A 16734-nucleotide genomic window follows, 5' to 3' on the forward strand; every position below is an offset into this window, starting at 1 on the left:
TAAAAAAAGCAATACATCAAAAATTCAAACGAGTAAATATTTTATTTGTTTTGACGGGATACAAAAGGAGTATATGAATTAGTAATCTTTAAATAAAACAGCTGGTGTTTCACTTGTTCTCTGGCTTGAGACGCAGATGATATTCCGTTTGTTACCGTGAGTCACCGTGTGAGGTGGACCTGCTCAGAAACGAATCACGTGGTTTATGAAGCAGACGTCGATATGTGTGAAGCAACCGCACCCATTACATCAATATGAATCAAAAAGCAGAGTTCAGTGTGTTGAGGTCAGATAGAACACCAAGCCATGAGTACGTTGAACATTTCAAGTAATTTAAGGACATTCATCTCTTTTTTTTTTAATGTTTTATCCTGGTTCACCTTGTTCCCCTGAGTGTCTGACCAGCAGAGTTTGGCTAGAGGAGAAGAGATCCACGTTACCTGATGTTTGATAGACTGACACAGAGGCAGGATGCATTCATATGAGGGAAAAGTGCTTGTCCTGTTTTTCTTAAATGCAGAGATTGTTATCACACGGTTCAGAGAAAAGATTTCATAGAAAAGAATTCTGCTTGTTTTTCTGAAATGATGAGATACCTGAAAACCCCAAGAGAAGCTCTTGTTTACTTGAGGGCTCAAGTTCATGGCAGCAGCCGTGCTCCATGCAGCTCAGAGCTTCCTGCAGGATTTTCAGGTGTTTCGTTTATTCAGAAAAACCGAGCAGGGCAGGTTTTTCTCCATGGAAACTTTTCTCATTAGTTTTTTTAATGAAACAGGGAACCATTTCTTCCTCGGTCAGTGCATTAGGCTTCTGTGTAACGACAGCTACAGAAGTGTTTCTTCTTTTACCCCGACTCCTCTGGAATATCAGCAGTTTGTAATCAAACAATGTTTAGCTCAAAGTTTAGATAAAAATATCAATCTAGCAGTACTGATATGGAGACGTTAAGACTTTAAAACGTTAAAATTGTTATTGGGTGGTGACTGATGAGAGTAGCTCGTCACAGACTGACTGAACTGGTCTATCGCTGGTATCTGTCCTCCCTTGGTGGTGGTGGTGGTGGTGGTGGTGTGACATTCTCCTCCCCTTTTACCTTCTCTTCCTCTTCTCAATCATCATACTAAATAATTATGAAATATCTAACTTTGGGTCATACGACATTATTGCACAGTAGGACTGAGAGCTGAATACAACACTAAAGACTCACAACAACAACAGTGTTGCATGTATAGAGTCTACTTCTTAATCTTTTAAAGATGGAGGACCCCTGCAGATGTTGCCTTCAGGAACATGTGCACCTTCTCCGTTGTGTCTTTGTCAGATAAACTCCAGCCCTTCATACTTCACATCCCCTATCTTTGTCTCAGGCATCAGTACCTGACCATCTAACGTAAAGGCAATGATGTAGGTGGCAATCCTGCCTGCATCCTCCTCGGACTTCAGGGCCAGAATGATCTGATCGTCCGTGTCTGGAACAAATTTAAAGGAGGAGAAGCCGTGGGTTGGGTTGAGCGGTCCGACGTGCCGTACTGATGTGGAGCTGAAATCTGCAGGGCAGGACAGGAGGAGGTTGGTGGCACGACGCTCATCTGCAGTCTCTTCGTAGCGCTCGTGACTGGCACGGCGAGGGAGGAAGAACCAGTGCTGGAGACGCTCGCTCCACGCAGCGGATTCATGGATAAGGTAGCCTGTAGAACCAGAGGAGATTTATAGAAGGAGACAAAATAAATAAGAGGGTAACGACATGAGTGCCAATCTAGTCTGGATGTCCAGCCAAAAAAGAAGAAAAATCTGTTCCCCTGGTGTCAATAATAAGATGTGAAACCCATTCAGACTCTGCTGTATGAGGACAGGTCTGTAAAGAGGAACCTAAAAGACAGTGGTCAGGACCTGGTGGTTGGATCCCTGTTGAGCTCCGCAGGGCATCGTAGTATGGAACCCAGTTCTCGTGCTCCACATCACCGTGGTAGCCAACAACTTTCACCCACTCTGGGTTGTTGTTGACAACTACTCCAGAGGTCGTGGTCCACTCCTTCCCCAGGCCGCCAACATACAGGTGCTCATCCTTCACTGCCAGCCACTCTGCCTTGAATCCTTTAGGCAAAACAAGGTCCGATTAGTGAGAAGTAACGACTGCCGAGCTTTCCAAAGTTACAAAGTCACTGTCGTTTCTGTGTTGCTAAATGTTTCTACTGATTTTCCAACGACAGTGCACAAGAAACACTGACATGATCTGAGACAGGCTGCGGTGCTTGTCTCTGGGCTACATTTCTATGTTTCTTTACATATATGCAACGGATAGAGGTAAGATGTCTACTGCAGACTGACCTTTGGAGACTGAGCCGTCGCCGTCAGGTAATATAACCCAGGGGATAGCCTGGCTGCCCTCGATCCTGTAAACCACACCTGTACGGTCGTCCACACTGTACAGGTGACCATTGAACACCACCAGCTCAGACAGCTCCATACCTGCAGCACAGTTCGTCAATCAAACATTGAGGCAACTCACATGCTGATGTAACAACACAAACATGGTGGACATGTGAAAGTGTAACAGAGCAGTGTGTCTTCCCGCCTGCTTCTACCTCGTCCTTTCTCAGCCAGATGACTCTCCAGAATGACTGTCTCGTCCCACTCCACCTTGAGTCTGTCTGCACTATCTGAAACCGTCAGGTAGCCTCTTTTCATGTAGCTGAACCACGTCTGATCCTTAGAGCTACGAGACGCCGTGTCCAGGTCTGCGATCACAGCGATACGGTAACGGATTCCATGCTTTGTCTTCACTGGTGGGCTTAACGGGTATGTGTCGTTGTAAGGTTTTTCCCTTTTCTGCTGACGGGGAAGGCTCTGTGCAGTTTGTCTGCTCGCGTCCCTGAAGATGTCATCCTCACCTTCCCTGTGTATCTGCAAACTGTGAACCCTGTTGCGGTAGTAGCCTCTGGTAGCAGTGTCTCTGTCCCCCACTGTCCGGTGCAGGTAAAGCATGAGCACCAAAGCCAGCAGGGTCGCCACAGTGATCGCTCGCCACTTAGGGTGGAAGCGGGGGTCTGAGGTAGCAGCTTGCGTCATGGACGCCAAGGCCAGGGGGAGGCCTCGGACGGCAACACCGAAGGAGGTCATGGGAGTATCGTCTTCATCCTCACTCTCAGGCTTGGACTGGGGGTGATGACCACTATAGCCTGGGACTGAGCACAGAGAGGCGCATTAGCCGAGCAGCATGATGTCGGATGTGCTATGACAAAACTAACAAAAAGAGGAAACTGCAATTACAAAAACTGTAAGACAAGAAGTCCTGCAATTATTTTCAGCACACAAATCAAAACATTATTTGTAACTGCTTGTTGTGGTGAATTCCATCAAAAATCTTTATAAAGCTTGACTACAAAACACTGAACACAATAGCTGGGGAGGATGAAAGAATGACGACGGGGGAGGAGAACAACATGGTGGAAAAATAGGCTGTTGTTCCTATTGTTCTTTATTCACAACAGAGCTTTGTTGTGCTGTTCAAGCAAAACCTCCCATATGCATACTGAGTAGGTAGCAGGCACGTCCAACTTCCTCAGGACATTACATAATTAACCTCCCTAGGACGTTATATAATTAACCTTTAATTAACCTCGAAATGATTTTATCACATGGATTTACAAACAAGTAAACTTTGCTGTATTTTTCTCTTCAGATCGACGTAGACTTGGCTGTGTTAAGCCCTTGTCTACTTTTCATTTGAGTAACAAGTGGACTTTTCAATCATTTGAGGCCCAGAGCTGGTAGAGCATGCAAACAGACACCCTGCCCGTTGAAATACGAGAGGTGTGTGAGAACACGAGTGCCAAGGTGACCCTCAACCTTTCTTTGTCAAGGGCAACCAACAGGTATGGTAAACAAGCTTCAGCACAATTGGCGTAGAGCTCCCTGAACCGCACTGCACTGAATCATACAATGTGGTTTCTCCTTGCTTAAAGTACTGTGTATTTAAAACTGTCATCTCTGACGGGCCTCTCTTGGGTGCTGAAAACAAATCTTGAAAAATTACCTCCCTTTAACAGCAGTGCAACAAAACCACACGCAGTACTTCAGGCCTTTATTCCTGCAGTTCAGACAGCGATTTCCTGAAAAAATAGACCACTTCCCTTGTAATTACAAATGACGGCTTGAGACTGAAATGTATGATTGTGCCATAATATCGCACAAAGTTAGCACGATAACAATGGCAGCTTCAAAATGAATGGGATCTTGAGCTGTGGACAGTAACGCAACTCTAAATTACACATTTATGGTGGAGCTGAAGCAATATCTTGTGGGACTGACACTGACACTGAGCAATTATGTAATTACACACATAAATTAACACCATTCAGCAACCCAAACGATATGTCACAACAACCTCAACCAAATGTCTGTCTCTAACGTCAGCCTAAGGAAACTGCTAAGTCCGACTCAGCGACCACGTTCTCAAAGATATCAGTGTTAACACAAAATATCTGCCAAGACGCTGCTCGGTACTCCTGAAGTGGACCACATGATGTTCCATCACATAAAGCTGCACGGCATTACTTTCCCCCTCTGCCTCCTCAACCACTTTCTAAACAAGTTCACACTCCTCGACTGACATGCTCTTTAACACACACACACACACACACACACACACACACACACACACATTAAATTGGCAAACTCTTGGCCACCAAATAATGCCCTTATTGTCAGCATTACATGCATGGCTCCTCTTTCCCATCCCTCCACAGCACAGACCCAAACACAGGCTCGCTGTACGCTACATGAAGAATTCAATTATTCACCCTTCCGTCGCCTCTCCTCTCCTGAACACGCTGTAACCATCATGTTGTTCTCCTTTGCACGCATGCCATTACGCAGTCCACATCCCTTCAGCCCTCAGTCCCACGTGAATAACTGATCTCTGTCTCACCAAGTCTCCTCCTTTTGTCTCCACTGCACTACCTCAAGTTTCTACCTCTTGTCGCAGAGCCGAGACAGGAAGGCAGGTTTTGCTAAAACTAAAACAAAAATTGGTCTTTCAGGAAGAACAGGTTGGGAATGGAAAGCTGTACAGGTGCACCATGTCTAAGAGTTTTAAAATAAGTAGGAGGAGGAATGAACAAGGCGTGGCAAGTGCTGATTAGTGGTGGTGAGCACACTGAGTCTTGAACAAAGAGTTCTGAAACCAGTGCTCCAGGGCTGAATGTGTTATGAATGTATGGTTGGGTGTCAGTACACGATATATAAGCCCGCATCCCCGACATGTCCCGAATACATCCGAGTCTCCATAAGTGTCAGTTAAGCAGCACCAGCTTCCAGATGTTTCTGTGTGTGTATGTCAAATTGTTTCCGAGAGGTCAGGAATGAACTTCCCTTCCTCGTATTTATCTGCTTGTTGTTTGACGCCTTCCACGTGTCCAGCTTTGACAGACATGTACAAGTGAATATTATGGTATGGCTAAATCCACCTGGGTGCTTAAACAGGGAATCACCTGTCAAAGGGCGCCGCCACAGTGGAAATGTTTGTGTGTCTTCTGCTGGTTCGTGAGGACCGCTTAGCACGACTGTACTGAGCTGACAAAAACAAGACAACAGGCGTTCGTCCTTCCCCTCATGAGGGGCCAAACGGGTCCGGCTGCGGAGACGTTTCTGCTGTGAAAGTCGCTGTTTTTCAGCCCTCACAGCCCTGCCTGTGCTCACAGATGGCCACGAAGGCACACGGACACGGAGTCAGTCGAGCACCCGGCATCATTTGAAACTTTGACCGGCTGCCGCTAAAGTGAACAAAACGTTCAATATTAACAGTATTTGAAGCACACGAAAGTTAAAGGCTTCAACGTCGATGTTCTTCGGCACAAGAGAGTTGTCAGTTCGCTCAGCGCTTGTTTATATAAGGGCTGAAACACAGCGTTTCCATTGAAAGTGTTAGCCGCGGTGCTAGCGTCGGCTAAGCTCGCCATGTCGTGCTGCTAGCTTTAACCTTTGCCGGGCTGATGTTGGCACTACCTACGAGCAAAGTCACCGGACTTGACGCTGAATTAAGAGTTTCTCTGGTGATCATTTCGGGAGTTTTCACTTACCTTTTACAGAAGGTCTTCAAGTCCGCCTGGCTGCCCATGTTTCATGGACTGTTTGGTTAGCAGTTCCTCGGAGATTAGCTCCTCCTGCGCGCTGACTCTGGACCAGCTGAACCGGTCGTCGTACACGTTGAGCTGCTCCCCACGCACTGACTGTCAAACACTACTTCACCACTCGGATATGTATATATTGTAATTATCTGTATGGCCTATATTTAGTACATTCTCATTGATATAAAAAGAGGGGGACAAGTGTGAGGAAGACAAACAGCTCTCAGATACACCCACATCAGATGTCATCTACACTCACACAAACAATCACAATCGTCACAGAAAATCTCAAATATAATTTATTGTGATGATTCTCTTTATAATCTACAATCATGGTTCACAGAACATTTTGTGTAAACAGTGATGCAAACAGTGTAACACACTAGAAAGGTGGCAGTAAGTAACAATGTGCCTCAGCTAACTTCAGTCCCATTTCTTCTTTAAAACCTTGCACGTGCATTTCAGTATCACTTTTCTCCTACTGTATTAGGATAAGAAGTGCAAATATATAGTTAGATTAGCATCATTTATCAAGTGTGGACAACACATAAAAGTTCCCTGGGTGAGATATCAGCTACATTCATTTTGTATGATATGTTAGTAGTCTTGAAAGAAATGTCCTTCCCATGGACTTAAGCTGTGGTGCAGATTGTCACAGAGAAAAAAAAAAAAAAAAAAAAGCAGACAGACCTACCCTTTGACAAAACACTGAAAATATGCCAAAACTAACCATCAGCTCTACAACCTCTTGTATGCCAGTGCAAAAATATTTCCTGACAATAACACTGTGCACGATGGTTGTTAAATAATCTGCTTCCAACTGAATATGAGCAGGTTCAGCTCGAGTAGAATTTGCAACAATCATCATCCTTGAAGTGACTCGGTTCAGGCACACCATGTTTTCAGAACATTATAGTGTGATTGGACCTTATGAAGCGTATTTAGAACATTTTCTGACCGCAGTATCTACAGTGGACAGAGATATAACTGATGAAAGAGTAAATTAGATGGTCAAAAGAATCCACAACACCTTATTGTTGATCAAACAAAATGGAAAGAAACTGTACATTTACCATCATATAAACCTAAAATAATGCATATTTTAGCAGTGCTGGTGCACTACGACTCTGCTCACAGGTGAACGTCGATACAGAGATATGATGATACCAGATGATGGATCAACAACCGCCACCTCAGCTCTTCCCCATCATCTTCAAGAGAAGCTGCAGAGGAAGAAAACAATTAAAACACTGTTTTTCTAAGTGTCTACCATGACATCACCTTAAAGACTAGGAAAATAAGTACTACAGTCTGTAAATATATACTTCATATTGTGGAGAGAGAGAGAGAGAGAGAGAGATTCAGGAAATAGCATCAGCGTTCATCATGGCCTTTTTGTTGCATTTTGTGGGTGTGTACCTTTGTTAGTTGATACTCCTCATCTACTAGTTGCTCAATGATATTGAAGTGGTCTGTGTTCGCCACATCCTCCATGGTCACATTAAGACCTGACGCCTCCAAAGTCTTTAAAACCAGAAGAAAGAAGTGAGAAAATTGTACATATACACAACTTTTTCAAAAATGCTAACTTGATGTATTTACACACTAAAATTGAATTTGTCAGTTTCTGAGACTGTAAAACTGACAAGACCTTGTTAAACAATTCAGACTTGGTGAATAGCGATAATGAAACTTCTCAGTTCAATCAGTGAACAACAGGTTTGTGTTCTCACCAGAACTGCAAGAAAACAGACTTAAATGTGTCGGCGAAGATTTGTTGCTTTTCTGTTTTACATAATTCTAAAGAGTGTCTTTGGGTTTTGTACAAAATGACGGATTCAAAGACATCACCTTGAGCTCAAAGCATTTTTATAAAGTAAAACATTAATAAAAAAAAATAATCATCTGATTAATTATTCTAAAATTAATAATAAGTTTCAATCTTAAAAAGGTACCTCAAGGAGTTTTGGACTACCACTGCAATATTTTTAAGAGTGGGTTCCCACTTTGTATTGTAAAAAGGAAACGGCTGTGCTGGTCCACAGCAGAAACAAGGAAACAGCAATGAAGAAGAAGAAGAAGAAGAATGCAGGCTGTTAAGAAATAATTCCTTTGATACTCTGATCAAAATAGTGTTCACACTTTAACAGCAGTACTGACTTTGTAGTATTCTTCCGACTGCTTGCGAAACTCCGGTGAGTCGTTCTCACCGATGGCCACAATGATGTGACAGCTGGAGGAGGAGAGTTTGAGCTGAGGCACCAGCTTGATGGGGCTGTTCCTCACCGCCACCTCCCTGACAACAGGAGACAACCAGTGGACAGAGGAGTTCAACACTGGCTGGCACAGAAAACCAGCAGAGGACAATTGCAGACACACAGACACACAGACACACACACACACACACACACACACACACACACACACACACACACACAGAGTTCTCCTCCACAATCACAACGCTCTCATCTCTTCCACACAATGCTCTCTACAGAACGCTCTCTCCACAGGTCATACAGATGAATTATCAGAGGGTTTCTGACCTTATCTGGATCATGATCTCATTTTTAGATCCGACTACTTTTGTCAAATAAATAAATAAATAAATAAATAAATACTGATTCATTCAGACTGACATTCTCAGAAGTCTCCAACAAGCATATTTTTACATCAGGTAGCTCCGTGTTTGTACATCAAGTAACTGGTCCCGAGGTTGAGAAGCTCTGGCTTGCTGTGAGTAATCAGGTTAATGAAGCAGACTGAATTATCTGTTAACATTTTGTCAAAGTCTGAATACAGCAAAGCCCTGTTTATCTGGTCGGTAATCAGATTATACCCCTACCCTTCCAAGAGTACGCCACCGATTTAGCACTGTAGTCCTATTACGTCGCTGTACTCATGACGGACAGTTAAGAATAAAAAGTATCAAAATCGATGCAGCTAAACCAGAGATATCTTCTTCTTTTATTTGACACATTCTGCAACCTTGCAAAATCTCCTACATTACCCACAATGCAACTCAACCAGCAACAGTCCGGTCAGAGAATTGGGTGTGTTACGCTAGTAGCAGCTAATGTAGCATTGATCCACTAGCCTCAAGCAGCGATGTGGAGCGTGGAGCTGGTAATCTGTCTTTACTCCACACGACATGATTTTTCATCTTCTAACTTCAGTCTTCGGCCTCGTGTGACATCGCCTTTTGTCCAGCTCCATTTGCAGCCACAAAAAGCTTTATACAACTTTTTTGGGATATAGTATGGAGTCGTTCTAAACAAGACCTGTAAACAGAATGTGACGCATCAAACTGGTGGAGTTGGTTGCACACACTGCAGTAAGGAACATACTCTGTCATCTTCAGAGGCTCATTGACGGTGGTGGACAGGATGGGCAGGAGGTCATATATGCCACTGACAAGGAAAGCACCTAGAAGATTAGAGAGAAACAATTAAAAGACAAAATTATTTTAGCTAGGCAGCCTTTGTGTCTCAACCTTGTATTTCTTCTTCAGTCCTACACTCTCATAGTTTGTCTCTCATAATGAGGCCGAGCTCTGTCACATCTATAACGAGTTTCTCTTACCTTTGAACTGAGGAGTGATGCTATACTGTGACCAGTCAGTGGAGAGGATCATAGCAGCCAGATGAGCCCCAGCAGAGTGGCCACACAGGTACAGACCACTGAGGGAGAGATCAATAGTTCATTAAAAACAAATAAAGACACAGTGGAGTACACTGTGAGAGCAGGAACAGGAAATCGCACTTTAACATAATGCATTCATACACTAACTTTAAAGGCCCAGTGTGTTGGATTAGGAGGATCTATTGGAAATAATATTCACAATTATGTTTGCATTAGTGTACAATCACCTGAAAATAAGAATTGTTGTGTTTTCATTACCTTACGATGATTTTTTTTTAATATCTATAGAGGGAACTGGTCCTCTTCCACAGAGTCCATCATGTTTCTACAGAAGCCCAGAATGGACAAACCAGACTTTGGCTCGATGAAGGGAATTTTGCCTTTTTAGCAGCTGCTGTTGGGGACGGTGAGGCGAGGGGTATTCAGTTGTTTGCATTCTGCAACCTCACCACTAGATGCCACTAAATCCTGCACACTGGACCTTTAAGCAGGGGGATACTGATAAAACAAACATGGGTACCTGATGTGAGAATACTGCTGAACAACAGACACAACACTCCTCCGTACCTGAGACACCATAAGGTCCATGTTACCTGAAAAGGAAGTGAAAGGGGCACAGGCAGAGGGCTGACATTCCCAGTTCATCTTCAGAAAAACTTCTTTTTCTCCGAGGAACAGAAACAAGTAGTCAGAAATGAAAAGATTCTACCTTTGGGGGCGATGTCATAGTCAACGGCAACCACCACTACACCTTTATCAACGAGTGGAACGGCCATGAATCCTGACTCCTCCTTGCTATGCAAACATAAAGCATAACCATGAGAAACCTGGATGACATGTCTAAATCTGCAGTGTGGAAGAGAGCGTAACGCCGTACCTGAGAAACTGCCAGTAGCCTCCATGTATGTAAATAACAAGGTGGACATCTGAAACAGAGGGAATCAGGCCTGTTAATCCTCACACTTTTGAGGCATGACAAAGGGCTGAGGCCTTGGCTTCACGGCAGTCACATGTGTCCGTACCCAGAGAGTTGGTGCTGGGTATGTAGACGTCCAGCTTCTCTCCATCTCCCTCCCCATATGGCACGTTGAGCAAGGTTTGAGCCAGACCACGGGCACGCTCGGTACCTGGACACAGCCATTGTCAAAGCATGATATTCTAGTGGACACTAGGAGTAAACAGTGTGATGATTTATGCAGTGAGATAATATGAACAAGTCTATTATCAAAGACTTTGCCATATCATTTATACTGCTAGCTCTACCACGCAGTATTTCTCCAGTGTTAGGTCATTGTGCACAATGCTGCAAACTGAATCCTGGATTTAGGATCAATCCGATAAAGTTTCTTGATTTGTTAGGTTCTGAATTCACTGACTTGGACAAAAACATACAAAAACAATCAGTTTCTCACGGGAGCTCAGGAGGCTGACCACGACCAGCAACGTCCCCAATGCAAGTCTGACTGGGGACGTACGCTGCAGGTCATCCTGGTCCCTGCCTGTCATCTCCCTGCTGTCAGCTCTCTTATAAATGGCATCAAATAAAAATGAAAACGTCTTTCATGATCTAGCTTTTATTCGTGCAGAAGCACGTTTAGTTACAGTCCAGACTCTGTACAACAGAAGCTCAGTTTCAAGCGGAATGAATTACAGGAGTTCCATATTTTGCCAGACTGTCTTTTCTCACTCAAAGTGTTTTCTTCTATTTTTTAAACACTGTGCAGTATTTTTCTAAACACCTGCGCTCCTCTGCCGGCCTGCCTCAGGCGGCTCTCTGCGTGTTGCTGCCAGCGAGCATCTAGCTTTAAAAACCACACCGACCTTCCTTCAAAGCCCTCTCGTGAGCCTTGATCACGTCGTCTGCCGCCATCCTGTGCGACCACCGGCTGGGTGAATACTGCCTCTCGAGCTCCTGTCACGCGAAGAGACTGCTGTCAACCGGAGGGCCATTAAAACCCCCACAACCACCACCGAGCGCCGGCGACACGCACACCGTCAGCACGGCGAACAGCGCCCCCTGCCATAAGTAACCTGCATCACTCTGTCACTGCAGCTTCGTTAATACTTTAACAACAGCAACGATGAAAGGTCACATTATTTACTCACAGCTGGCTAAAAGTAGCCTAGCTTTCCCGGAAAGCGAGCAGAGAGAAAAGGGGAAATGACAGTCAAAATCAGACTCTTACATCTTTGCTCAGTTCAGTCCAGTGCGGCATTTTGTCTCCTGAGGTGATTTAAATTCGTCGAGAAGTCCGAAGAAATCAAAGTTAGTGCTGTGCCGGGCGCACACTTCGACTGACAGGAGGTGAAAAGTGAACCAATGGAAAGGCTTCGCCGAGTAAGAGGAGGGACACTGGAAACCTGTTACAGCTGGGGCCAGCTGACATTAAAACCAGAGCTTATCTGACTAACCAACGAGGGCACAGGTCGGCTGCTCTGCAGGAACCGGAGGTCAGGGCCTTTGGATGGAAATCTACAAGCAGACAGGTAATGACTGTGCACGTGTAGTGCTCAAGGAAAGTTTCAGTGCAGTGGTGAAGCAGGTGAAACACTGCAAAATACATGTTAGTGTTCAGTGTGTGTTTGCTGGTTTGTGGTAAAACACTACTAAAGGAAAATATCCCCCTCAGGCGTTTAATGAAGTCTTATCTTAACATAAAGGCTTTAAGGTGGGTCTATTTTATATCATTTTTAAGAGATTTAATATTTCACACTGTGCTTGCATGGTTCATATTCCTAACTTTATTTGTTTTTAATAGATGAAATGTAATATTCCAGCCCTCTGGACACACAGACAATTTGACGTCACAGTCAGAAAAGGAAAAAATACTAAATAATAAAATGAATGATGGCTGAATTCCTTTTAGCTACTTCAGTGTCAGGGTGCTTCTGGTGTTGTGCAAGCTGCCTCACTTCTTCTTCTTCTTCTTCTTCTTTCACCCTGTCATGGCTTCCTGAGACATGTGGATACAACAGAGCCATGGCTGATGTTATTAGTAACGCCTGTGCTGTGCCTCATGGCCGGTCAAAATGTCCGGCTCTACTGTATTCTTTTATTAGATTTTATTTGAATGTATAGCATATATGGACATCGTTGTTTTGCACATATCATCTGTTCTTCCAACATGCAATACAGAAAATATTATGAAAGGGATTTTCAGTATCTGATAAACCTTCTAAAATGCACCAACAACCTGGAAATACTGAATCTGTGTGAGCATCCATTATCAACAAAGGGAACATGTTCTGGGGAGGCAACACGTGTACATCACACAGCCAGTGTGCTTCACTGCCCAGTTTGGCCTCAACTTGAACATCATGGACAAAAGCAGTAAACACATTTTAACAGTCACACTTCACCCACTGCAATGTGCTCTTTTCATGGCAGATAGGCAAAACATAAACAGTGTCACCCAACAACAATTCTATGTCAAAGTGAATTCAATGTCTTCATCTGAGAGGAGTTACTTACCATGCTAAACAGGGTGTCTTTCACTATTAAGCACAGATGTCAACCCTGTCAAATATTTCCAGATACTGTCCTCATGTCAGAAATTATTGTAGATTTTGTGAGAAACCAAGTTTATTATTCATTATCTGTCCACAAACTGAGACATTCTGGAAAGACCATTGTCCATGTGGAGGATGTTTTATTCCACTGCTCCCTGAACAACTTCACTTTTGTAAAACTTTACATGATTCCTGGCATATTCTTCCTTTTTCTAACTTTCTTCGCTGTCCTGTTCTCCAGCATTTTAAGTCTGACTTCTGTATCGTGTGTTGTCTAACTGTCTTGATTGTTGCTCGTTTTTCCCACACGCAAAAGGGGAAACAGCAGGACGTGTGACGCCCTGTACTCTGATTGGACAGTAATGGCGCCTGCGCACTCTGTAATCAATCTTTGTGGAAGCTGATAGGTTTAAATGTTCACGTGACTTTACGCCTATTGGTATAACTTTAGATAAAGCCGCTGGACACCGCCGGCGCGCCAGATTTAAGTTTTTGTTGCCTAGGACGTTTCCCGGAGGAATTAGATTAGTAATTTATTTTTATTTAACCGTTTTATTGTCTTTTTGAATATTGTTTTATTAAATAAAAATGGACTGCGTGGATTTTCCAAGAGTTCTTCCAAACTCACCGAGGAAAGCGCGGGGGCAGATTCAGGTTCGTGTCTGATGTCCGACGGCTAATGTTATTGTCTTAATGTTAAACCAAAGCCTCGACGAACCAAGCTTAAGTTAATTTAGGTAAACAGGACATAATGTTAGCTAACGTTAGGTGTGTGTGTGTTACCTGTTTCGGCGTCTAAACCTGTCTTTACTGTCTTTACTGTCTTCATCAGACTAACCGCCCTTCTGTTGTTTGCAGGTCATCTTTGGACCGATGTTTTCAGGCAAAAGGTGAGTTTTTTCGCCCACAAACATGACGACAGCAGGTATATTTACAGGTGCAGCCAGTTAGTGTTGTTCATTTTCGATGTTTAAACGACGTTGTTGCCACGTACTCCACCCAGACTACAACATCCCGCCAAATTCCCTGCATTGTTTACCCAGCTCCCCTCTGTGAGTTATGTGGTGTGAAGACGACAGCTGCTATGCAGTGTGCTTTGTTTGTTAACACATTATACTAAACAATACTACACAGTCATCTTTACCTCAAGCTTATGTTGTAGTAGCATGCTGTATGAATGAGTGTGAGAGAGGCACTGATAATACACTTTGTGTTTTCCTGTACAAAAAGCACAGATGGCTTTCACTGATGTTAACTAGATGATTGTCATTTACTTTGCAGCACTGAACTGATGCGAAGAGTGCGCCGTTTCCAAATAGCCCAGTACAAGTGCTTGGTGATCAAATATGCAAAGGACACCCGTTACTCTGACTCGGGCATGGCCACACACGACAAGTGAGTCACCTTTTCCACACGTGCAGGGAAATACTGGCCTCTGTGCTTTGGCCTGTGATGAAGCTGGGAAAGGAAGCCATTTGTAACCCTGCACATTATTTTTAATGTGTTCACAGCCACAATTTCAGAATATCATGAGGTGGATGAGCTGTCACTGGAAACATGAAGGTCATTTGTTCATGTTCAAGTACAAAGAGTGAAATACAGCAAGTTGTGGAGCTGATGTGAATGAGCTGAAAGGATATCTATAAATACAGCACTTAAACGCTTTATTTTGAAAGGACTGAAGGAGGAATTGCATTAAATGAAATAGACAAACAGGGAGAAATAATCTCTTTCACCAACCTGGTTCATCTTGCCTACGCAGATGATGACCTCTAGTGGTGAGAGCTCTTGGTAGAAGATTTTCCTGTCAGACATTATTTTGGCAAATTTCTGAATAAAGTAGAAAGTGATTTCCCTGATACATTTGAACGTCAAAGGGCAGATCAAGTAAAGTAACAACCCAGTGCACATTTCCTCTCTGAAAGTCATGTTTTTCCCTCTATCCTGTCCATCGTGTAGGAACACAATGGAAGCCGTTCCAGCCAATTGTTTGGCAGATGTGCGGTCTCTGGCGTTGCAAGCCTGTGTCATTGGAATTGATGAGGGACAATTTGTAAGTGCTTATATATACTTTAATATTTTCATTTCCTGCCCCGAACTGCTGTTAACCTGCATGGAGAGCTGAATGTCTTACGCTGCACCAGTGAGGGATGGGAATTCAGTGGGACGAATTCCTCGCTAACTTTATCTGTGCTTCTTTTGTGTTGTTGTAGTTTCCAGACACAGTGGCGTTTTGTGAGGAGATGGCCAATTTAGGAAAGACGATCATTGTAGCTGCCTTGGATGGAACCTTCCAGAGAAAGGTGGGTATCTGTGTTTGTTTCCACGTGTCGGTATGCTGTTGGCAAACATCCACACAGAGCTCCACTGTGGGTGTAGACACAACAAAATGTGCAAAACAAGAAACTCTTGAAGGAGGATGGAAGACGGACTGTGAGCCATCTGCATGAGCAGCACTAGAACAAGACAGTTCAATGTTCTCATTGTTCCACACAATAATGAGTCTGCTCTGTCCTGATCATCTAATACCTCCATTCATTCAGTGACACTGACTGCTTCTCTGCTGTCCTTTCCATTCGTGTAGCCGTTTGGAAACATCCTGAACCTCGTCCCTCTTGCAGAGAGCGTAGTAAAGCTCAACGCCGTGTGCATGCAGTGTTACAAAGAGGCTGCCTACACCAAGAGAATAGGAGCAGAGCAGGAGGTGAGAGGCAAACCGGAGCCTTGAATAAGTTAACCATCTCAAACCGTCTCCTTTCATCAAATCTTTGTAACCACTCGACTGTTGTTTGTGCCCCAGGTGGAGGTGATCGGTGGAGCGGACAAGTATCAGGCAGCGTGTAGGAAGTGTTATGGAGGTCTGATGGTGGACAAAGAGAACAGCGCTCCTCTCAGGCATGAAACTCCACAACAGGTCACCACAGGAAAACTCGTGGACTCTGGGATTCCCAGGAAGCTTTTCGCCTCTCTTCACTTGTGATGAAGACTTGTTGCAAAGGGATCCAGAAAGCAAACGTGCAAATTTGTGTGTGTGTGTATGTATGTGTGTGTGTGTGGGCAGGTTTAAGTGTTGAGCCTTTGTTTGGTGTCCAATAGGTGTGATATATTCTGTTTTTCGTAGTTGTTACTTGTTATGGCAGTGCACTCGATGATAACCCAGACGTCACTGCCACAGGTTTCACTGCAGTGTCCATCGGTATTATTTTGTCAAATATTTGGTTTTAAACTATTTTTAATAAGGAAAATGTACTGTCTGCCACTCTTCATTATGGAAGGTTTGACTCATGTTTCACTATCTATAGCAGGTCAGGAGTGGCGTTGAGTAAAATGTATGAAAACAAATCTGACTTGGCTTTCTCCTTTGCTCACTTCAAAAACTTCAGTGTTTTAATCTGTACACCAACGGTGGGATATGTAATTCCATGCCCTCACTTGCTACAGAGGACCAAAATAACCT

At 43.8% G+C, this 16734-nt stretch overlaps 3 protein-coding genes across 4 annotated transcripts; 1 reads left to right on the forward strand and 2 right to left on the reverse strand.

Annotated features, from left to right (window-relative positions):
* Positions 1 to 20: 20 nt before the first annotated feature.
* cant1b (calcium activated nucleotidase 1b) lies at positions 21 to 6232 on the reverse strand. Of its 2 annotated transcripts, none has more exons than XM_076729192.1 (5): positions 6081 to 6232; positions 2586 to 3185; positions 2329 to 2469; positions 1891 to 2094; positions 21 to 1688 (listed from the first exon to the last, which is right to left on the reverse strand). In XM_076729192.1, exons 2-5 carry the CDS (start codon positions 3118 to 3120, stop codon positions 1318 to 1320), a joined length of 1251 nt encoding a protein of 416 aa, XP_076585307.1. In that variant the 5' UTR covers positions 3121 to 3185; positions 6081 to 6232; the 3' UTR covers positions 21 to 1317. The 2 variants fall into 2 exon arrangements, with proteins under 2 accessions (XP_076585307.1, XP_076585306.1); XM_076729191.1 differs by lacking the exon at positions 6081 to 6232 and adding an exon at positions 4803 to 5076 and having other exon boundaries at positions 26 to 1688.
* A 172-nt stretch (positions 6233 to 6404) lies between these two features.
* On the reverse strand, positions 6405 to 12063 carry afmid (arylformamidase). Its single transcript, XM_076729413.1, has 11 exons — positions 11954 to 12063; positions 11589 to 11679; positions 10790 to 10894; positions 10645 to 10693; positions 10477 to 10562; positions 10288 to 10360; positions 9708 to 9805; positions 9473 to 9551; positions 8289 to 8424; positions 7548 to 7652; positions 6405 to 7351 (listed from the first exon to the last, which is right to left on the reverse strand). Exons 1-11 carry the CDS (start codon positions 11981 to 11983, stop codon positions 7322 to 7324), a joined length of 882 nt encoding a protein of 293 aa, XP_076585528.1. The 5' UTR covers positions 11984 to 12063; the 3' UTR covers positions 6405 to 7321.
* A 1727-nt stretch (positions 12064 to 13790) lies between these two features.
* tk1 (thymidine kinase 1, soluble) lies at positions 13791 to 16382 on the forward strand. Its single transcript, XM_076729414.1, has 7 exons — positions 13791 to 13931; positions 14136 to 14167; positions 14559 to 14672; positions 15237 to 15330; positions 15491 to 15580; positions 15862 to 15981; positions 16078 to 16382. Exons 1-7 carry the CDS (start codon positions 13866 to 13868, stop codon positions 16255 to 16257), a joined length of 696 nt encoding a protein of 231 aa, XP_076585529.1. The 5' UTR covers positions 13791 to 13865; the 3' UTR covers positions 16258 to 16382.
* The last annotated feature ends 352 nt before the right edge of the window (positions 16383 to 16734 follow it).

Source organism: Chaetodon auriga, chromosome 4, assembly GCF_051107435.1.
Source record: "Chaetodon auriga isolate fChaAug3 chromosome 4, fChaAug3.hap1, whole genome shotgun sequence".
NCBI lineage: Eukaryota > Metazoa > Chordata > Actinopteri > Chaetodontiformes > Chaetodontidae > Chaetodon > Chaetodon auriga.